The sequence below is a fragment of the Babylonia areolata genome, chromosome 32, assembly GCF_041734735.1.
Source record: "Babylonia areolata isolate BAREFJ2019XMU chromosome 32, ASM4173473v1, whole genome shotgun sequence".
NCBI classification, from domain to species: Eukaryota; Metazoa; Mollusca; class Gastropoda; order Neogastropoda; family Buccinidae; genus Babylonia; species Babylonia areolata.
In genome coordinates, this window is record NC_134907.1 from 1,370,541 (window position 1) to 1,394,293 (window position 23,753).

At 48.3% G+C, this 23,753-nt stretch overlaps 2 protein-coding genes across 3 annotated transcripts in view; both read right to left on the minus strand.

Moving 5' to 3' along the window:
- Nucleotides 1-964, minus strand: part of LOC143276700 (uncharacterized) — a 48,518-nt gene extending 47,554 nt beyond the window's left edge. For both annotated transcript variants that reach the window (XM_076581339.1, XM_076581338.1), the window contains exon 1: nt 196-964. In XM_076581339.1, coding sequence (XP_076437454.1) covers nt 196-258 — 63 coding nt within the window. In that variant the 5' untranslated portion in view covers nt 259-964. The remainder of the gene's footprint in view (nt 1-195) is intronic.
- A 3,171-nt stretch (nt 965-4,135) lies between these two features.
- Nucleotides 4,136-23,747, minus strand: LOC143276488 (acylcarnitine hydrolase-like). Its single transcript, XM_076581005.1, has 6 exons — nt 23,690-23,747; nt 20,895-21,058; nt 14,588-15,081; nt 9,142-9,365; nt 8,284-8,651; nt 4,136-6,978 (listed from the first exon to the last, which is right to left on the minus strand). The coding sequence occupies exons 1-6, from the start codon at nt 23,705-23,707 to the stop codon at nt 6,687-6,689; spliced, it is 1,560 nt and encodes a 519-aa protein (XP_076437120.1). The 5' UTR covers nt 23,708-23,747; the 3' UTR covers nt 4,136-6,686.
- Nucleotides 23,748-23,753: the final 6 nt, after the last annotated feature.

Here is a 23,753-nt window from a genome sequence, read left to right on the forward strand (position 1 = left end):
TCTGTGCGTTAGCCTTTCATAGGGGAACGATAAATCTATTGTCCCTCATTAAGGTAGCTCGCATTCGGGACATGAAAATGAACACACGCATGCGCGCGCGCAAATACACACACACACACACACACACACACACAGGATGCCTCCAAAGTCTCATTTCGGCAAATGGATTTGCTTGAAGATAAAAAAACACCTCACCTTTATAATGGTCAACAGCAGCAATACAAAACAGGCTGAAAGTCCGCACCTTGGTGTATCCATTTCGGACGGAATGAGGTGTAGTGCACTGGGATCAGATTATGCCCAGACAAAGACAAAATAATTTGACAGATAATTTTTTGTCCAGAAAAGAAATAAAGAGTTTCCTTCTCGATATGAGAAAAATAGGAAGCTTTTCTTCTGCACCTTGGTTTTTTCGGTTAACACTTCATACGTCAATTTGCATCAAGTATCTTCACACCCAAGATTTTATTTTCAATAGTTTTTCTCTCTCTTCCTTTCAGATTTGGCGAGACAGCTTTTCTTCAGAAAGTTCACACACTGTGCAGAGGTTGTGTTATTTTCTTTCTTCCTTCTTCTTCTTTTTAAATGTTTTTAAATTTTAAGTCAGGAGGCTGAAAACAAGAATAAATGTACAAGGAAGGAATCTTGTTTCCACTGAAGTATCACGACTTGAGGGCTGCAGGCTCCACTTTTCCCTTGACTGTCCGATGGTTCAAACCCACAGACGGAGAAGTCAGATGATTGAAAACTAATGAACGATTATCTCCTTGCTCCAAGCTCCGTGTCCCTCCCTTCACTGACCGAGAGTTCAAACCCACATAGAGGTTTTCACGGGGAGGTTTTGCACGTGACTGACAAGTGGGATTGTGGAAGTGTCCTCCCCTGATGCACGTGCGTGTGACGTAAGATGTGGCGGTGACTCAAAAATAAAAAGTGCCGGCCGAGCGTTCAGCACGATCCTTAAACAGACGCTCCTTGTCTTGATGCAGCCCTTTCTCTCGGTCCCCAGTTGTTTTCTGTTTCTGACACAGACAGACCTCCAGGCAGACACACACACACAAAGTGTTTCTTCTCTGAGGTGCTGGACCTATCACCTCCCACGTCAAAAGTTCCCCCCGGTATGATTTTAATGCTGACATCACCTTTTTTTCTTTTTTTTTCTCTCTCTCTCTCTTTCTTTTAATATTTTTTTTTAATAATGTTATCAGAGTTCAGATAACAGAGTACTTACCTCCGATAAGAGATATTCATTATTAGTTCAGTTCAGTTCAGTTACTCAAGGAGGCGTCACTGCGTTCAGACAAATTCATATACGCTACGCCACATCTGCTAAATAGATGCCTGACCAGCAGCATAATCGTAGATGATTAAAAAGTACCTCGTTCAGTTAGTTCCCTACATATCACGTCTATGTCTGTGTGAAATCGCATTGTATAAATATCTTTTCAAACTTTTTTTGTTTTTTTTGTTTTTTACCCATTTGATTATCAGACTTTTAAACTTAAATCCCTTTGATAATTAGACTTTTAAACTTTAAAACCTCTTTGATAGCAAGACTTTTGAAATTTAAAACCTCTGATTACCAGACTTTTAAACTTTAAAACCTCTTTGATTACCAGACTTTATACTTTAACCTCTTTGATTACAAGACTTACTTCAAACCTCTTTGATTACATGACTTTTAAACTTTAAAACCTCTTTGATTATTAGACTTCTAAACTTTAATACCTCCTTTATTATCATTTACAGAAGATGCACAGACGCCCAAGATTTTCAGCCCTGGGGGGGGGCAAAACTGACAGAGGGGGGTCATTTTACACACACCCACCCACCCTCAAACATCCCCTCCCACTCCTTCTCGGCTTAATCCAGCCCGTCGCAGTGTGTGAGGGAGGCTTACATTTCAATGCACACCGCCGCTTGGGCAAATAGCAGCTGACGTGAAAGAGTGCTTGCGCTTTCCCCCCGCGCGCAGGGGGCGCTCGCGCTGGGTCATCCGCAACGCCCTCTACCGTTTACTCTTGGTGGGGGAAGACCGCGGGTACGTGAGGGTCTGAAAAACAGGCGTCTGTTGTTGTTGTTGTTGTTGTTTTCTGATGTGTGCGAATATTCCGTCATGGTCAAAGTTTTCATCCCCCGTTTTTGTGTGACTGTTGGCACGATGATGCTAGCAATTTGTGAACAAAGGTGCCAGGTTGACACAGGTGCAATAATTTAGGATGCTAAACATGGGACTTAACCGAGGGTAATGTCCAATTTTAGCATCCTGGATTATTGCACCTATCGGTTACATTTCCATGGTTCGTGGGACGAGAAACGTAAAGCAAGATGGTGGCACGTTAGTTTTGTGACTGAATCCGCATCGAAACTGAGTAATATAACGTACAGACCAAGAGTTGAAATCCACCTAAAACGGGTTACAACATCCACTAATACAATACAATACAATAAAATACAATACATATTCATTCATCCATTTGGTAATATCGTTTCAATACACGCACGAACATTGCCGGTAAGATGGGTGCAATAATTCACGATGCTAAACGTGGACTTTCACGGTGGGTAGGTAACTCTGAACCATCGTGAAAGTGTTGGACAAGGGATTAAGGGATTTAGATTTTGTGTGTGGATCGTGGATCTACGACGCAGGCCCTAGCGGATCTGAGGGAACGGTTTGACTCACGTGTGCACACAGAGTCCAGTCTATTTATTAACCCTGGTTCGTGTGTGTGTCTGTGTGTGGCCATGGTAAACTTCTAAACGGTTGGCATTTTCAAAGCCGCCACGAGTGGAAAGGGGAAAAAAACAAATCAAACAGGACCGTTGGCAGGTATATCAATTAAAAAACAAAAAGCCAGACAGACTGACAGACAGACAGACCAGCGTCAGACGTCACCCGTGCGCAGTGTGGGAAGGAGGGACGGTAACTCTTGGTCTGTCCAGCCACTTTCGACTTTGTATCAATCACCACTCAAACGCAACTCTATATATAGTCTTCAGAGAGTGATCTCTCTCTCTCTCTCTCTCTCTCTCTGTGGCAACTTATTCATTAGTGTTGTGTGTGTGTGTGTGTGTGTGTGTGTGTGTGTGTGATCATGTTTATGGATTACTTTTTTTTTCGATTGAGTGGTGAATTTGATGTTTTTAGAGTGTTAATGTTTCATGTTTTGTTTGTTGTTGTTTTATGCCCCAGAGCCGGGTGCAAAGAAGCATATTAACTGCTTATGTCATTTCCTTGGTGAAATAAAATTTCGTTTTGTTTCGTTTCTCTCTCTGTATGTCTTTCTGTGTCTGTCTGTCTGTCTGTGTTTCACTCTGTGTCTCTCTGACTGTATTTCTCTCTCTCTCTCTTTCTCTCCGTACACACACACACACACACACACACACACAATCACACATACATACATATATAATTCTATTGTGTAGGCAACTTACTTTTATTTGAATCTCACAAAACGAAGTGCAAAATTCTGCTCCAATACAAACAGAAAGCCACGCGACAGATTGAATCTTATGATGACATCCAGCAAAACCTACAGAACCTTCTACAATAAAAAGAACCCTGGCCGCACACACAAAAAGAGGCTGCCACCTCACTGAGATCAGACACAGCTTACAGGTCAGGGTGTCAGTGAAGGGCTGCCACCTCACTGAGATCAGACACAGCTTACAGGTCAGGGTGTCGGTGAAGGGCTGCCACCTCACTGAGATCAGACACAGCTTACAGGTCAGGGTGTCAGTGAAGGGCTGCCACCTCACTGAGATCAGACACAGCTTACAGGTCAGAGTTTACAGGTCAGGATGTCAGTGAAGGGCTGCCACCTCACTGAGATCAGACACAGCTGACAGGTCAGGGTGTCAGTGAAGGGCTGCCACCTCACTGAGATCAGACACAGCTTACAGGTCAGGGTGTCAGTGAAGGGCTGTCACCTCACTGAGATCAGACACAGCTTACCGGTCAGGATGTCAGTGAAGGGCTGTCACTTCATTGAGATATGACAGAGCTTACAGGTAAGGATGTCAGTGAAGGGCTGTCACCTCACTGAGATCAGACACAGCTTACAGGTCAGGATGTCAGTGAAGGGCTGTCACCTCACTGAGATCAGACAAAGCTGACAGGTCAGGATGTCAGTGAATGGCTGTCACCTCACTGAGATCAGACACAGCTTACAGGTCAGGATGTCAGTGAAGGGCTGTCACCTCACTGAGATCAGACAAAGCTGGAATGTTACATAATGTCTAACAGATAGTAGTTGCAATAGTCTCTGTTTAAATGACATGTTACATTATCTCTAACGGATAGCAGTTACAATACCATCAAAGGCTGAAAGCAAAATTTATACAAATGAAACATGTGAATACATCATAAAACCTTTGGTGTGTAGATACTGTCGCTTCAGTGCTTTTTAAACAAATGAAGACACATTAGTCAAGACGTCTTCATTTTTAAATGTCATGAGTTAATCAAATATAAAAACCATGGATTTTAATAATACTCCTATTATAGATTAAAGCAGTTCTATCCATTTATCACTGAGTTTGAGATATATCACTCAAGACAGTAATCAGTTCTGTGTTTTCTATAACCATGTTGTTATCTAACTGAAAATCTGAATATCATTTTATTTCAATCTTCAATCTTCACTGTGATAATGTCAGAGCATCGTTATCAACGCACAAGAAAAGATTTTTTTTTAAAGGAACTAACAAAACCAAGCATTATCATAACTACTCAGGTGGAGGGATGGCCTAGAGGTAACGCGTCCGCCTAGGAAGCGAGAGAATCTGAGCGCGCTGGTTCGAATCACGGCTCAGCCGCCGATATTTTCTCCCCCTCCACTAGACCTTGAGTGGTGGTCTGAACGCTAGTCATCTGGATGAGATGATAAACCGAGGTCCCGTGTGCAGCATGCACTTAGCGCACGTAAAAGAATCCACGGCAACAAAAGGGTTGTTCCTGGCAAAATTCTGTAGAAAAATCCACTTCGATAGGAAAAACAAAACTGCACGCAGGAAAAAATACAAAAAAATGGGTGGCACTGTAGTATAGCGACGCGCTCTCCCTGGGGAGAGCAGCCCCGAATTTCACACAGAGAAATCTGTTGTGATAAAAAGAAATACAAATGCAAATAAAATCGAAAGACCGTTAACAAGATACAGAATAAATAGAGACAGAACACTGGAAGAAAATTTACAAACCTTCCATTTAAAAAGAAGCTTTTCTCCGGAATACACTGATGTAAACGATGTACAAAAGGATATAAAAAAAAAATAAAAAAAAACTTTAACAGCGTCAGAAAAAAAAATTGTGGGATGAATGCAAAACGTTTAAGTACAAAGAATTTTTTTTAATGTTATAAACTGACAAGGAAACAGACTTGGTTGTCATGGAAACACACACACACACACACACACACACACACACACACACACACACACACACACACACACTTAACGGCACCATAGATTTATGAAACAAAGTTCAAATATTACCATCAGAACCCAAGTCCCGAAAATATATCATTTCTTATTTCAGGCTTGTTCCTTCAACATCATCCAATTCTGAACATCTACCAACAGCAATGTTCATTCTTGCATAATGGTCTGTGTGCTGGTTAATTCGGATGACACAATACAAAGCGATGTCCCGTGTGGGACATGCGTTTGGCGCGCGTAATAGAACCCACGGCAACAAAACGGTTGTCTGTGGCAAAATCAATAGAAAAGGTCACTTTGATAGTAATGCAATTACACTTCCAGATCCCCCATCTCCACCTAACACATCAAAAAAGGAGGGTAAGGGGTGGCACAATGCAACATAAAACAATTCAACAATTCAACATAAAACCATACAATATCCTACAATACCACATCATGACATAGAATACAAAACCATACAACACCATAGCATACCATACAACACAATACTATGCAGATACAATACATACCATACAACACAACACAACACAACACAACACAATACAACATAATATAACACAACACAATATAATACAATACAGCACCATACAACACAACACAATAAACAGTTATTTAGCGATACATGTATAAGAATCCTTTCGATCGATTCAGGCTACATCGTGTAGGATTTAAGAATAGTACGGGAAGGAGAGAGAAAAAAAGCTTTAGACACACTGCCAACAAGACTTGAAGGAATCTGGTGAACAGTTCTTTTTTTAGGCGACACAGGGACTCTTCACGGAGCTGAAGAGAAGAAGAAGAAGATGAAGAAGAAGAAAAAGGAGGAGGAGGAGGAGGAGGAAGAAGGAGGAGAAGAAGAAGAACAAGAACAAGCAGGAGGAGGAAGAAGAAGAAGACGAAGAAGAAGAAGGAGAAGGAAGAGGAAGAAGGAGAAGAAGAAGAAGAAGAAGAAGAAGAAGAAGACGAAGAAGCAGAAGGAGGAGGAGGAGGAGGAGGAGGAAGAGGAGGGGGAGGAGGAGGAGGAAGAAGAAGAAGTGTGGAGAAGCCCTCTTCATTTCATCCCCTTTCCCTGTCCCTGAAGAATGTAAGAAAAAAAAAACAGAGAAGAGGCACCCCAATGACTGAGGAAGAAGAACAACAGGGGAAGGAAGTACAACGGCAGACACAGGGCTCTGTGTCCCCCCCCCCCAAGCCCCCCGCCCCCCATCCCTCCTATCCCCCCCCCCCATGTCATGTTTCTTGCCTCACAGCTCATCTCTGTCAGACCCTTGCCCTCCACCCTCCCCCCCTTCCTCCGGCCCCCCGGATGCAGCGGCGGGTGGAGGAGGGGTGGTGGTGAGGGTGGCGGAGAGCTGGGGGAGGAGGCCGAGCCAGAGGGCCACCCGGTCCCTGTAAGGCCCCAGGTGAGGAACCACCCGGGGTGAGAGGGAGATGGACAGGTACTCCTCCCGCTCCACCCCGAACTCAGGCCACATCCCTACTCCTCCTTCTTCTTCTGATGACCTCAGGGCGTCCTGGAGGGGGGCGCTGGGGTTCCTGTCACGTCACACACATACACACACACACACACACACACACACACACACACACACAGACACACACACACACACACACACACACACACACACACACACACAAACACAACACACAGCCACACACACACACAGCCACACACACACACACAGCCACAGCCACAGCCACACACACACACACACACACACACACACACACACAGCCACACACACACACACACACACACACACACACACACGCGCGCGCGCACACCTGTGATGATGTCACACACACACATCTGTCACAATGTGACACACTCTTTAAACGACGTCACACATACACCTGTCGTCATGTGACGCACGCACACACCTGTGATGATGTCATACATACCTGTAATGATGTGTTACACACACACATATCATATTGTGACACACACACCTGTAATTACCTGACACACACCTGTCATAATGTGATACACACCTGTAACAATGTGACACACACACGTGATGATGTCATACACACCTGTAATAATGTGTCACACACAAACATGTCATATTGTGACACACACAGTATTTGTAATGATGTGACAAACACCTGTGTTGAAGAAAGAAGGGGGGAAAGAAGGAAGAAGAAGGAAGGAAGAAAGATGAAAGAGAAAGAAAGAAAAGAAAGTAGAAAGAAAGAAAGAAAAGAAAGTAGAAAGAAAGAAAGAACATAGAAAGAAAGAAAAGAAAGTAGAAAGAAAGAAAGAAAGAAAGAAAAGAAAATAGAAAGAAAGAAAACAGAAAGAAAGAAAGTAGAAAGAAAGAAAGAAAAGAAAGTAGAAAGAAAACAAAGAAAGAAAGAAAAGAAAGTAGAAAGAAAGAAAGAAAGAAAAGAAAGTAGAAAGAAAGAAAGAAAGAAAAGAAGAAGAGGAATGAAACAAGCAAGAAAAAAAGAATAAGAAAAAAAGGAAGAAGAGAGAAAGAAAGAAGAAAGAAAGAAAGAAAAAGAAAGAAGAACAAGATCAAAAAGTAGAAAGAAACAAAGAAAAAGAAAGAAAGAAGAACAAGAAGAAGAAAGAAAGAACGAAAAAATAACAGAAGAAAGAAGAAGAAAGAATGAAAGAAATGAAACAAAAAATAGAAGAATAGATATGACAGAAAGAAGACTAACGAAAGACAGCAAGAAACGAAGAAAGAAAGGAAGAAAAGGACGAGAAAAAAAAAAGATATAAAGAAAAGAAAAGGAACCAAACCCCTCCCACCCACCCACACACCCCACCCCACACACCAAACCCAACCAAACCATCCCCCCCCACACACCCCCACACACACACACCCAACTCACCCAGTCTTGGCAAACGAAGTCCACATGGCCACCAGGCGCTGCGACAAAACCTTCTCCTCTTCACTGAGCTGCGTCTTGTTGAACAGCACGAAGACGGAATCCCCCAGAGCCTCTTTGTCCATGTCAAACAGCAGACACAGCTCATCCCCATGCTGCGCTCCAGGCAGAGGACCCTGGCTGTTAAACAGGAAGTGATGGTCCAGGTGGTATAGGAAGCGGGCAGCTGAGTGGGGGGCGGAGGCCAGCAACCTTGACCACTCCACCACGGGCACGACAATCACACAGTCCCCGTCCACGTCTGCAACGGGTCCAAGAGTCTGCGAAACACTGCTGTCCAATTCGGTACGTCTGTAGAAGAACTCTGCCGTCTGCGGTAAGAGGAAAATGATTGACAGCTCTTCTATACTGAGACACTGAGACAATCAATTCCAAACACGGCAAATCGGCAGAATAATTCTGTAGTCTGTGAGAGGAAAATGAAACAATAGGTCTTTTATACTGATATATATCTTATACTGAAATAGATAGACAGATAGACTTCAATACCGGGACATGCATACTAAACAGTTATCATAAAATGATATACAGTGTTACCTTTAAAATTACCATTACAAATCCAGTTACATATACTTATACACACATAGAGAGAGAGAGAGACAGAGAGAGAAACGGTCAAACGGAGAGACAGAGAGAGAGATAGAGACAGAGAGAGAGATGTTTTTCAACACTGTAAGAGAGAGAGGGCGATACACAGACAGACAGATTGACAGACAGACAGACGTATATCAACAATGGTTTCAGACAAGTGCCAGCCAGATAGTAAGTCCTGACCGCGTTCCAGCTTCCATCAACACTTGCCTTTTTCAGCACAGGGTGGTTGCTGACGCCGCTCAACACCGAACACATGTCCAGAAGACCCCTGAAGAACTCCGCGGAGAAGAGCATCTCTGGGGGCAGGTTCTCAAACACCTGGAAGAAGGCGATGAGAGAACCCTCCAGGTTGTTGAAGCCAAGGATGACGTCAACGTCACCCCCGCTGCCCTCGCGGAGAAGGTCGTGGGGCTCCCTTGGGATGAGGTCACCTGGGGCAGCACGGTGTGGTGTGGTGTGGTGTGGTGTGGTGTGGTGTGGTGTGGTGTGGTGTGGTGTAGTGTAGTGTGGTGTGGTGTGGTGTGGTGTAGTGTGGTGTGGTGTGGTGTGGTGTGGTGGATTGGAGAGTAGTGTAGTGTGGTGTGGTGTGGTGTGGTGTGGTGTGGTGGATTGGAGTGTGGTGTGGTGTGGTGTGGTGTGGTGTGGTGGATTGGAGTGTGGTGTGGTGTGGTGTGGTGTGGTGTGGTGTGGTGTGGTGTGGTGTGGTGGATTGGAGAGTAGTGTAGTGTGGTGTGGTGTGGTGTGGTGTGGTGGATTGGAGAGTAGTGTAGTGTGGTGTGGTGTGGTGTGGTGTGGTGTGGTGTGGTGTGGTGTAGTGTGGTGTGGTGTGGTGTGGTGTGGTGTGGTGTGGTGTGGTGTGGTGTGGTGTGGTGTGGTGTGTTGGATTGGAGAGTAGTGTAGTGTAAGTGTAGTGTACTGGATGGTTTTGCAGTGTAGTGTAGTGTAGTGTAGTGTTGTGTAGTGTAGTGTATTGGATGGTTCTGTAGTGTAGTGTAGTGTAGTGGATGGTTTTGTAGTGTAGTGTAGTGTAGTGTAGTGTAGTGGATGGTTTTGTAGTGTAGTGTAGTGGGGGTTAGGGGGTGCACAGGAGGGGTAGTACCTCTAGAGGGGGGGCTTGTCACGCTCTTCCGTGAGTGGTTCGTCCTCTGTTGGTCCCCACCAGCACCCAGCTCTCACCTATGGGTCCTAGAAGCCGCTAGCATGCGGCAGCGCCCAACCCCCGGGCAACGGCTTTGACAGGCTGGCTAAACTAGGTGAGGGTAGCCGACGGGTCTCAAACCCTCGGTGAGTTAGGGCTTGTCTACCCAAGCATGTGAAGACTGGATCCGGCGGACTCTGCAGAAGAAACCTTCATGGTTCAACGGAGAGGAAGGCGGTTGCAGCAGAGCACTGTGGAGTGCTGAGGGCAGAATGAGGCACATAGGACATTCTGGTCATCCACTGCATCCATTTCCATCTCCAGTCGTCTTGACCTTGTCTTGCCACTGGATACAGACGGTCTCGGACAAGACAGTGAGGTCGACGGTGCGCAACTCCTCCTCACTATAAACAAAGTCATCGCGCAAGTCATCAGTCATCCTTCATCCCATACCATCATTTTCCCCAAGCCCTGTGGCGACAGGCGAGCGACCTTCTTTTGGAGTGGTCGCGGACCTGAAGAGAGACGTGAGGCTGGAGTTGGCTTTGCAGTGAAGACAACCCTCGTTGGCAAGCTGGCTGGACCCCCGAAAGGAGTGAACGATCGCCTGATGACGATGAAACTCCCTATATGCAACAGGAAGAAGTTTACCACCACTGTCAGTGCCTACGCGCCTACCATGACCAACCCGGATGAGATCAAGGACAAGTTCTACGAGGACCTGAACGCTGTCATCACCACTGTTCCCAACGCAGACAAGCTCATCATTCTTGGTGACTTTAACGCGAGAGTTGGTTGTGACAGCACCTCCTGGGAAGGCGTGATTGGGAAGCATGGGGTTGGTAACTGTAACAGCAATGGCCAACTACTTCTCCAGACATGTGCCGAGCACGACCTTCTTATCACAAACACCGTCTTCTGCCTCCCTACCCGTAACAGGACGTCATGGATGCATCCTCGGTCTGGGCATTGGCATCTCATCGACTTTGTCATCGTCAGGAAGAGGGACAGGCAGGACGTACGAGTCACGAGGGCCATGTGCGGCGCTGAGTGCTGGACAGTCCACCGCCTTATCGTCTCCAAGCTCAACCTCCGCATCCAGCCCAAGAGACGGCCTCAGGGCATGAAAGCACCCAAACGCCTGAATGTCAACAAGATGGAGCTAGGCAACATCAAGCAGAGCTTTGCTGACACCCTGGAGGAACGCCTTGAGTCCACCGTGCTGGACAACCAGAATGTGGAGGCAGCATGGGGCGCACTGCATGAGACGGTGTACAACACTGCCATGGAGTGCCTGGGGCCTTTTGCCAGGAAGCACAAAGACTGGTTTGATGAGAACTGCACTGAGATCAAGCAGCTGCTGGAAGACAAACGCCAAGCCTACAGAGCCCACATTGAAGATCCCAAGCCACAGTCAAAGAAAGATATACTGAAGAGTGCATGCAGCACCATCCAGCTGAAGCTGCGGCAGATGCAGGATTCCTGGTTCAGCAACAAAGCTGATGAGATCCAGGGCTTTGCAGACAGGAATGACATGAAGAACTTCTATAATGGCCTGAAAAAAGTCTACAGTCCCATCACCTCCAGATCTGCTCCACTCCTCAGTGCTGATGGTTATACCCTGATCACTGACAAGGACGGGATCCTTGAGAGATGGGCTGAACACTTTGACAGCGTACTGAACCGCCCCTCCACCATCAGTGATGAAGCCATCGACCGACTCCCCCAGGTGCCAGTCAGTGAGTCGTTGGATGCCATTCCAACTTTGGAGGAGACCCAGAAAGCTATCCGTCTGCTATCCAATGGCAAAGCCCCTGGCTCAGACTCCATTCCAGCTGAGGTCGACAAAGAAGGTGGTATGGCTTTGACTGAGAAGCTTCATCAACTGTTCCAGCTCATCTGGCAGCATGAGACAGTTCCACAGGACTTCAAAGACGCTTCCATCATACACCTGTACAAGCGCAAAGGAAATCGTCAGGCCTGTGGCAACCATCGTGGAATATCCCTGCTGTCCGTCGCAGGCAAGACTCTGGCCAGAGTGCTACTCAACTGTCTCATCGTGCACCTTGAGCAAGGTCTCCTACCAGAGAGCCAGCGTGGCTTCCGGAAAGAACGCAGGACTATCGACATGGTGTTTGCTGCCAGGCAGCTCCAGAAGTGTCAGGAACAGAACGCTGATCTTTACTCCACGTATGTCGATCTGACCAAGGCCTTCGATACTGTTAGCAGAGATGGCCTTTGGAGAATCATGGCGAAGTACGGGTGTCCCAGAAAGTTCATCACCATCATACGGCAACTACACGATGGGATGCTGGCCCGAGTCCAAGACAACGGAGAGACTTCAGAACCATTCCCTGTCTCCAACGGAGTCAAGCAAGGATGTGTTCTTGCCCCCACCCTGTTCAGTTTCATGTTTTCAGCCATGCTGACAGATGCCTTCAGAGACGCTGACGTAGGCATTGGCATCAGGTAACGCACAGATGGCTCACTCTTTAACCTCAGGAGGCTTCAAGCAAAAACCAAGGTGAGGACAGACACCGTCAATGACTTCCTGTTTGCTGATGACTGCGCTCTCAACGCTGCCTCCGAAGCTGACATGCAACACAGCGTCAACAAGTTCTCTGCTGCCTGTGACAACTTTGGCCTCACAATCAGCACAACGAAGACTGAGGTGATGCACCAGCCAGTTCCAGGAAAGCCTTACATTGAACCAAACATCTTCATCAACGGGCAACGACTGAACGCGGTGGACAAGTTCATATACCTGGGCAGTGCACTCTCTCGCACAGTTGTCATCGACGACGAGGTGAATGCCAGACTCGCCAGCGCTGCCTTCAGCAGACTCCATAAGAACGTTTGGAACAGGAGAGGTATCACCCTGGAGACGAAGCTCAAAGTATACAAGGCCATAGTTCTCACCACACTGCTCTATGGATGTGAATCATGGACGGTCTATAAACGCCACGCCAAAAAGCTGAACCATTCCACACCACCGGCCTCAGAAAACTTCTCGGCATAAAGTGGCAAGAGAAGATCCCTGACACAGAGGTGCTCACTCGTGCAAACTTGCCCAGCATCTACACCATCTTGATGCAGGCCCAGCTGCGCTGGGCAGGCCATGTAGTTCGCATGCCAGACCACCAGCTCCCCGAGAAACTGCTGTACAGCGAACTCCAACTTGGCAAGTGCTCCCATGGAGGCCAAAAGAAGCGCTTCAAAGACACTCTGAAAGCTTCTCTGAAGGCCTTCAACATCAGCCACGACACATGGGAGCTGAATGCAAGGGACAGACCAAAGTGGCGTTCAGCTGTCCACAAAGGCGCCAAATCCTGTGAGGCCAACAGAATCGCTGCAGCTGAGCAACCCAGACAGGCCAGGAAAAGCAGTGCCAGCATGTCCCCGACAGCCGCCACCATCCCCTGTCCACACTGCGTCAGAACCTTCCGGGCGCGGATTGGCCTGACCAGTCATCTGCGCACCCACAGAGCCCAACCCACCCACCCCCAGGATGACTAGATGGTCCTCGTCGATCCCGACGGACGAACCACAGTGTAGTGTCGTGAATGGTTTTGTAGTGTAGTGTAGTGTAGTGTAGTGTACTGGATGGTTTTGTAGTGTAGTGCAGTGTAGTGGATGGGTTTGTAGTGTAGTGTAGTGTAGTGTAGTGTTGTGTTGTGTTGTATTGTATTCCTCTTTTTGTCACAACAGATTTCTCTGTGTGAAGTTCAGGCTGCTCTCCCCAGGAGAGTGCGCTGCTACACTGAGAGCGCCAACCATCTTTTTGTTTTGTTACCCTTTTGTTGCCGTATTTTCTTGTTTGTTTTTATGTGCGCTAAGTGCATGCTGCACACAGGACATCGGTTTATCGTCTCATCCGAATTACTTGCGTCCAGACCACCACTCAAGGTCCAGTGGAAAATACTGGCGACTGTGGGATTCGAACCAGTGCGCTCAGATTGTCTCGCTTCCTGGGTGGATGAGTTACCACTAGACCAACATTCCACTTAATTAAAAGGTATAATTATATCAATGATGATGATGATGGTGATGGTGGTGAAGGTGGTGATGGTGAAGGTCGGTGATGATGATGATGGTGGTGGTGGTGGTGCTGATGGTGGTGAAGATGGTTGTGATGATGATGGTGATGAAGATGATGCTGATGCTGGTGAAGGTGGTGATGGTGATGGTGGTGATGATGATGATGATGATGATGATGTTGATGGTGGTGAAGGTGGTGAAGGTGGTGATGATGATGATGATATATTATCCTGCCAATGACAAGGAAATATACAGTCTTTTAGAAGAAAAAAAAAGGGTAAATGAATACTGAAAGACAGAAGGAAGAAAGGAAAGAAAGAAAATATAGGAATGAAAGAACGTAAGAACGTAAGAAAGAACGACTGAAGGAAAGAAAGAAATAAAGAAGAAAGAAAAGAAAGACTATAGGAATGAAAGAACGAACGAAAGAAAGAAACAAAGAAAACCAACGAACAAAGAAAACAAAACAGCACTCACCATCAACAGTTGGGTAGAACAAGTTATACAGCGGAGGCCTTATGGAGAACTGTGCAGAAGTGCTCACCAGCACATCCACGGGCAGCCTCTTCAAGCACCGAACCAGCTCCCCACTACCCTCCCCCTGACACCCCAACAGGTCAGCCAGGCCCCGGAACGACGCCCGGAAGTCCAGGAACTCGGAGAACCTGGACAGTGGAGCGGAGGCCCCACTCTGCATGATCGCCCTGTGGAAGAGTCCCCTGGACCGAGGAATCACCAGGTGGAGCCCCACGCTCCAGCTCCCAGCAGACTCCCCAAAGAGGGTGATCCGCTCAGGGTCGCCCCCGAAGGCCGCCGCGTTGACCTTGACCCAGCGGAGGGCCAGGTTCTGGTCCCACAAGCCCAGGTTGTCTGGAAGGATGCCGTCGCCCGAGGACAGGAATCCCAGCACCCCCAGGCGGTACTGAAGGACGACCACTATCACTCCCCCGTCCACCACCAGCTTTGAGGGTCTGCAGCCACGTCAAGGTCATGGTTTGTGGTGTGGTGTGGTGTGGTGATGTGGTGTGGCGTGGTGTGGTGATGTGGTGTGGCGGGGTGGGGAGTGGCGTGGCGTGGTGTGTGTCGTGGCGTGGCGTGGTCTGTGTCGTGGCGTGGTGGGGTGGGGCGTGTGTGCTGTGGTCTTATGTAGCGTTGTGTTGTGTTGTGTTGTAGTGTGGTGTGATGTGTTCCAGTGTATTGTGGGGGAAGGTGGCAGAGTAGTTAAGACACTCAGCTGCCAACACAGTGAGTCCGTGAGGGTCTGGGTTCCAATCCGAGCTCTCGCCTTTTCTCCCAAGTTTGACCGGAAAATCAGACAGAGCGTCTGGTCATTCGGATGAGACGACACGCACGTCCCGTCCCCACAAGGAGAAAAAGAGAGAAGGATCTTGACATCACTTGTAGGGATAAGCATCAGCACACCACAAAGAACAAATCAACGAGAGACAAAAACAGAGAAAGAGAGTATCAGAATGCGCGTCCAGTCCATCAAGGAACGAAGGAAGAGATGGGTTTTGAGTTCACCTGTAGGAATAAGCATCGCCATACCACTCAGAACATTGGTGTCAGGTCAGGTCTCTACCTGCCACAGGTACCATGTAACCCTGTGCTACCTGTCACATGCGGGCAGATGGAGCTCGACAGCCCGGGAAGGCAGTCCATCTAAGACAAGGAAAAGTCTGAAGTAAAACCCATGAAGTGCTAAGGAATGCAGGACAGTCTCGACATGCATTGACCCTGGGTCCATGGCCATGTCCCGACTTTCAGTAGCCGCGCCCCCGTGCCTCCGAGGAAGGTTTTTGAGCCAGAGGCTAGGACAAGGACAGTCTGATATAAAACCTACGACCTGAGGACCTCACTGTCACCGTCCCAGCTTGCTAGGCTATGGCAGATGAACCACGGGTGTAAAGGGTGGGGCCAGTACTGCGCACACTGCACTCCACCTAAAAATTCCATTGCGCAGGCTTGAAGGACACGTCCACGTCCGCGCCACCAACTATTCCAAGCCCTGTAGCGATGGGAAAGGGGCGAAAACGGCAGGTGGAAGATGTCACTGGAAGCCGCAGTTCCAATCCTGCATGCAGGCGGTTCAGGATATTGGTCGCCTGATTGTTGACCCGGAGGTGACAGCATCACTCGGCAGCACCCTGAACGACCAAGCAGCCTTTTCTAGGGACAGCACTGCTTGCTCCACACGGAGAGGGGCCTAGAAAAGGTGGTCCAAACAAATGCTCATCTCCATACCCCCCAGTTGGCTAGCCGCGGTCAACGGGCATCTCCAAACGCGGTCGAACAACAATAGAGAAGAAAAGGCCGGCACCTGCCTCACAATTAGGTGCAAAAGGACTAAAGGTAGCATGCTGGAACATCCGAACCATGCGTGACTCTGCAGACAGCAACCACCCAGAAAGGCGTTCCGCTCTAGTCGCACACGAACTTCAGAGACTGAACATTGACATTGCTGCCGTCAGCGAAGTCCGCTTTGCAGGGAAAGGCAGCCTCCAGGAACACGGCGCTGGGTACACCCTCTACTGGTCAGGCAAGCCAGAGACCGAGAGACGCCTTTATGGCGTAGGCTTTATGGTCAGGAGCACCATTGCCTCCAAGCTTGAAAACCTGCCAACAGGACACTCAGACCGAATTATGTCCATGCGCCTCCCTCTACGGAACAAACAGCATGCCACTCTGTTCAGCGTGTACGCTCCAACCCTCCAAGCGGACCCCACAGAAAAGGTCAAGTTTTACACTGATCTGCGCAACCTCGTTCAGAACACCCCTGCTGACGACAAGGTCATCATCCTTGGCGACTTCAATGCCAGAGTTGGCCAAGATTCAGAAGCCTGGAAAGGAGTCCTTGGCAAGCATGGCGTTGGTAATTGCAACGACAATGGGCGCCTTCTTCTCGAGTTCTGTGCAGAGCAGCAGTTTACCATCACCAACACCATTTTCCAGCAGAAGGACAGCCTGAAGACAACGTGGATGCATCCTCGGTCCAAACATTGGCACCTCATTGATTACATCCTGATGCGCCAGAGAGACGTACGAGACGTCCTACACACCCGAGTGATGCCCAGCGCGGAGTGTCATACTGACCACCGCCTCGTCCGCAGCAAGCTCAGGCTCCACTTCAAGCCCAAACCAAAGAAAGGAGGAGCTCCTAGGAAGAAATTCCAGGTCGGCAACTTTCAGTCAGCTGAAGTGAAAGCTGAATTCCAGGCGAAGCTTCAGGACAAACTTGAAGACCCCAGTTGCCCCACAGACCCCTCTCCAGAAGCACTATGGGCACAGCTGAAATCAGCCATCCTGCAGTCCTCTGAAGAAGTCCTAGGGTTCTCGTCGAAAAAGAACAAGGACTGGTTTGACGAAAACAACCAGGAGATCCAAGAATTGCTGGCGAAGAAGAGATCAGCCCACCAGGCTCACCTTGCACAACCGTCTTGTCCGGTGAAGAAAGCAACCTTCCGGCTCATATGCAGCAACCTCCAGCGCAAGCTTCGTGAGATTCAAAATGGGTGGTGGACCAACCTGGCAGAGAGGGCTCAGCTTTGTGCAGACACTGGTGACTACCGGGGCTTATACGAAGCCTTGAAGGCGGTGTACGGTCCCTCATACCAGGTCCAGAGTCCTTTGCGCAGCGCAGACGGCCAGGCGCTCTTCACAGACAAGACGTCGATCCTGAACAGGTGGTCGGAACATTTCCAGGCCCTCTTCAGCGCCAACCGCACGGTTCAAGACTCGGCAATTCTCCGCATCCCACAACAACCAGTGAAATTACAACTGGACGAGCTACCAACCCTAGAAGAGACTGTCAAGGCCATTGAACAGCTGAAATGTGGCAAGGCAGCAGGGGTTGACGGAATTCCGCCGGAGGCGTGGAAGAATGGAGGCCCAGCACTACACTCCAAACTCCACAACCTCTTTGTCTGCTGCTGGGAGCAAGGCAAACTACCACAGGACCTCCGTGACGCAGTCATCATCACCCTGTATAAAAACAAGGGAGAAAAGTCGGACTGCTCCAACTACAGGGGGATAACTCTGCTCTCCATCGCAGGCAAGATCCTCGCCAGAGTCCTCCTAAATCGGCTGGTGCCTACTATCGCCGAAGAACATCTCCCAGAGAGTCAGTGTGGCTTTAGAGCCAACAGAGGCACCACTGACATGGTCTTCGTTCTCAGACAGCTACAAGAAAAATGTCGGGAACAGAACAAAGGACTGTATGCGACATTCGTCGATCTCACGAAAGCTTTCGACACCGTGAGCAGAAAAGGTCTGTGGGAGATCATGAAACGTCTAGGATGCCCCCCAAAATTCCTCAGCATGGTCATCCAACTACATGAGGAACAGCGTGGACAGGTCAGACACAGCAACGACCTTTCGGAGCCCTTCCCAATTGGAAATGGAGTGAAACAAGGTTGTGTCCTCGCGCCGACCCTCTTCACGATCTTCTTCAGCATGATGCTCCAACAGGCCACTGAAGATCTTGGCGACGACGACGGTATCTTCATCAGATACCGCACTGATGGCAGCCTATTCAACCTGAGGCGGCTACAGGCCCACACCAAGACACTGGAGCAACTCATCAGAGAGCTTCTGTTTGCCGACGATGCTGCCCTCGTCGCCCATACAGAAGCGGCCCTGCAGCGTATAACGTCCTGCTTCGCAGAGGCTGCGCAGCTCTTCGGCCTAGAAGTCAGTCTGAAAAAGACAGAAGTTCTCCACCAGCCTGCCCCACAGGAAGAATTCCACGCTCCTCACATCAACATCGGTGAGACAGAGCTGAAGTCGGTCCACCAGTTCAGCTACCTAGGCTGCACCATCTCGTCTGACGCCAAGATCGACAAGGAGATCGACAACAGACTTGCAAAGGCAAACAGCGCATTCGGCAGACTGTACAAGAGAGTGTGGAACAACAAACACCTGAAGAAAGACACAAAGATCAGCGTGTACAGAGCTGTTGTACTGCCCACCCTGTTGTATGGCTCCGAAACCTGGGTCACCTACCGGCACCACATACGACTGCTTGATCGCTTCCACCAGCGCTGCCTTCGCACCATCCTCAGCATCCACTGGAGTGACTACATCACAAATGTCGAGGTCCTGGAGCAGGCAAAGACTATCAGCATCGAGGCAGTGCTGCTAAAGACCCAGCTACGTTGGGCAGGGCACGTGTCCAGGATGGAGGACCACCGCCTGCCCAAGATCGCGCTGTATGGCGAACTGTCCACTGGCCACCGTGACAGAGGAGCACCCAAGAAGAGATACAAAGACTCCTTGAAGAAAGCTCTCGGTGCCTGTCACATTGACCATCGCCAGTGGTCCGCAGTAGCCGCTGATCGAGAGACCTGGCGACGCACCATCCACCAAGCTGTCTCCTCCTTCGAAAACAACCGCAGGGCCAGCCTTGAGGACAAACGCAGGAGGAGGAAGAACCACGACGCTGCAGCCGCGAACCCAGACCAGACTTTCCCTTGCAACCGCTGCGGCCGACTCTGCTTTTCCCGCATTGGCCTTGTCAGCCATGAGCGTGCCTGCATCAGACGTGGACAACGCCCTTCCTAGATCTTCGTCAGCGAAGCCAGGCCATGATTTGATGACCACTCAGAACAAGTCACAAAAAGAGGGAGACAAAGACAGAGAAAGAGAGTGAAAGAGACAAAGACAGAGAAAGAGAGTGAAAGAGACAAAGACAGAGACAGAGAGTGAAAGAGACAAAGACAGAGACAGAGAGTGAAAGAGACAGAGAGTGAAAGAGACAGAGACAGAGAGTGAAAGAGACAAAGACAGAGGGTGAAAGAGACAAAGACAGAGACAGAGAGTGAAAGAGACAAAGACAGAGACAGAGAGTGAAAGAGACAGAGAGTGAAAGAGACAAAGACAGAGACAGAGAGTGAAAGAGACAAAGACAGAGACAGAGGGAGAGAGAGACAAAGACAGAGACAGAGAGTGAAATAGACAAAGACAGAGACAGAGAGTGAAAGAGACAGAGAAAGAGAGTGAAAGAGACAAAGACAGAGAAAGAGAGTGAAAGAGACAAAGACAGAGACAGAGGGAGAGAGAGAGAGAGGAGAGAGAGGATAAGAGGACAGAGAGGGGGGGTAGAGAGGGGGCAGGGGGAGAGAGACAGGGAGAGAGAGGGAGAGGGGGAAGGTAGAGAGAGAGACAGAGGGAGAGAGAGGGGGAAGGTAGAGAGAGAGAGACAGAGGGAGAGAGAGGAAGAATGGGGGGAAGGGAGAGAGAGAGAGAGAGAGAGAGAGACGGAGGGAGAGAGAGGAAGAGTGGGGGCAAGGGAGAGAGAGAGAGAGACGGAGGGAGAGAGAGGAAGAGTGGGGGCAAGGGAGAGAGAGAGAGAGACGGAGGGAGAGAGAGGAAGAGTGGGGGCAAGGGAGAGAGAGAGAGAGACGGAGGGAGAGAGAGGAAGAGTGGGGGGAAGGTAGAGAGAGAGAGACGGAGGGAGAGGGAGAGAGAGGGAGTGAGAGGGGGGAAGTGAGGGAGAGAGAGACAGAGGGGGTGACAGAGGGGGGAGGGAGAGACAGACAGACAGAGGGAGAGGGAGAGAGAGGGAGTGAGAGAGGGAGGAAGGGAGACAGAGAGAGAGACAGAGGGAGAGGGAGTGAGAGAAGGCGAGAGAGAGACAGAGAGGGGAGTGGGGGGGGAGAGAGAGAGGACACAAACAGGGTCGGTCTTTCCTCCGCATTCTAAACCACCCGTGCACGCACGACAGTATCAAACACACCCGTGCGATCTCAGCAAAGAAATAACGAAAAAACCAGCCTGTCCGGGTCACCTGTAGGTATAAGCATCCCCCATGGTCAGCCCCCCACCGTGGATGAAGACCATGACGGCCCGAGGAGAGGCGTTGGTGACGTCACTGTCTACGTCATAAGGGGTGTATACGTCCAGCTTCAGGCAGTCCTCGCTGGTCGGCCTTGACCCGATCATCAGGGGCAGCTGCAGCACGCGAGTGTCTCTTTACAGGGGGTCTGTGGAAGGTATTTAGCCCCCCTACATCTCTTTACAGGTCTGTGGAAGGCATTTAACACCCCTACATCTCTTTACAGGGGGTCTGTGGAAGGTATTTAACACCCTACATCTCTTTACAGGGGGTCTGTGGAAGGTATTTAGCCCCCCTACATCTCTTTACAGGTCTGTGGAAGGCATTTAACACCCCTACATCTCTTTACAGGGGGTCTGTGGAAGGTATTTAACCCCCTACATCTCTTTACAGGTCTGTGGAAGGTATTTAGCCCCCCTACATCTCTTTACAGGTCTGTGGAAGGCATTTAACACCCCTACATCTCTTTACAGGGGGTCTGTGGAAGGTATTTAACCCCCTACATCTCTTTACAGGTCTGTGGAAGGTATTTAGCCCCCCTACATCTCTTTACAGGTCTGTGGAAGGCATTTAACACCCCTACATCTCTTTACAGGGGGTCTGTGGAAGGCATTTAACACCCCTACATCTCTTTACAGGTCTGTGGAAGGTATTTAGCCCCCCTACATCTCTTTACAGGTCTGTGGAAGGCATTTAACACCCCTACATCTCTTTACAGGGGGTCTGTGGAAGGTATTTAACCCCCTACATCTCTTTACAGGTCTGTGGAAGGCATTTAACACCCCTACATCTCTTTACAGGGGGTCTGTGGAAGGCATTTAACCCCCCCTACATCTCTTTACAGGTCTGTGGAAGGCATCTAGCCCCCCCTACATCTCTTTACAGGTCTGTGGAAGGCATTTAGCCCCTCTACATCTCTTTACAGGGGTCTGTGGAAGGCATTTAACAACCTACATCTCTTTACAGGGGTCTGTGGAAGGCATTTAACAACCTACATCTCTTTACAGGTCTGTGGAAGGCATTTAACAATCTGCATCTCTTTACAGGCCTGTGGAAGGCATTTAACCCCACTACATCTCTTTAAAGGTCTGTGGAAGACATTTAGCCCCCCTACATCTCTTTACAGGGGTCTGTGGAAGGCATTTAACAACCTACGTCTCTTTACAGGGGTCTGTGGAAGGCATTTAACAACCTACATCTCTTTACAGGGGTCTGTGGAAGGCATTTAACAACCTACATCTCTTTACAGGTCTGTGGAAGGCATTTAGCCCCCCTACATCTTTTACAGGTCTGTGGAAGGCATTTAATCCCCCTACATCTCTTTACAGGGGTCTGTGGAAGGCATTTAACCCCCCCCCCCCCCCACACATCTCTTTACAGATGGTTTGTGGAAGGCATTTAACACCCCCCCCCCCATCTCTTTACAGATGGTCTGTGGAAGGCATTTAACACCCCCCCCCCCCACACATCTCTTTACAGATGGTCTGTGGAAGGCATTTAACACCCCCTACATCTCTTTACAGGTCTGTGGAAGGCATTTAACCCCCCTCTATCTCTTTACAGGTCTGTGGAAGGCATTTAACACCCCTACATCTCTTTACAAGTCTGTGGAAGGCATTTAACCCCCCACACCCCACATCTCTTTACAGATGGTCTGTGGAAGGCATTTAACCCCCCCCCCCCTCCTACATCTCTTTACAGGTCTGTGGAAGGCATTTAACACCCCTACATCTCTTTACAGGTCTGTGGAAGGCATTTAACACCCATACATCTCTTTACAAGTCTGTGGAAGGCATTTAACCCCCCACACCCCACATCTCTTTACAGGGTGTCTGTGGAAGGCATTTAACCCCCCTGCATATCTTTACAGCGGGTCTGTGGAAGGCATTTAACACCCCAACATCTCTTTACAGGTCTGTGGAATGCAGTTTCTGTGATCTATTAGTCAAGTAAAAATAAAGGCATTTTCTCTGATTTAGTAATTGAAAATTAAGGTATTTTCTCTGATCTATTAGTCAAGTAAAAACGAAGGCAGCTTCTCTGAATTAGTACGGGAAAATGAAGGTATTTTCTCTTATCTATTGGCAAAGTAAAAACGAAGGCAGTTTCTCTGATTTAGTAAGTAAAAATGAAGGTATTTTCTCTGATTTATTAGTCAAGTGAAAATGAAGGCATTTCTCTGATTTAATAGTCAATTGCAAAAGAAGTTATTTTCTGTGGTTTATTAGTCAAGTTAAAATGAAGGTATTTTCTGTGTTTATTAGTCAAGTGAAAATGAAGGTAGTTTCTGTGGTTTATCAGTCAAGTGAAGACGAAAGTACCTTCTCTGGTTTTTCAGTAAAGTGAAGATGAATGTAGTTTCTCTGATTTATTAGTCATGTGTAAATGAAGGTATAACAAATAGTAAAGAGTGACAACTCTCTCCATACACAAGGTACACAACTTCATGTCAATGCTGCTTATGCTACTGATTCAGCCAGTACACAGGTAAATAGAAAATAAATAAAATGTACATTGGTAAATGAAGGTAGTTTCTTTGATCAATTAGTCAAGTGAAAATGAAGGTAGTTTCTCTGATCTACAAGTCAAGTGAAAATGATGGTAGTTTCTCTGATCTATAAGTCAAGTGAAAATGATGGTAGTTTCTCTGATCTATAAGTCAAGCGTTAATGAAGGTAGTGGGTAGTGTTTGTTTGTTTTTTTTCCCTGGTTCATCATCAGAGTGTCGACACAGGAAGTGACATCACCTGAGGGCAGGCAGGCATGACTTGGCTGGCGTCAAACACCTGGTCCTTTCCTGGGCCTGGATGG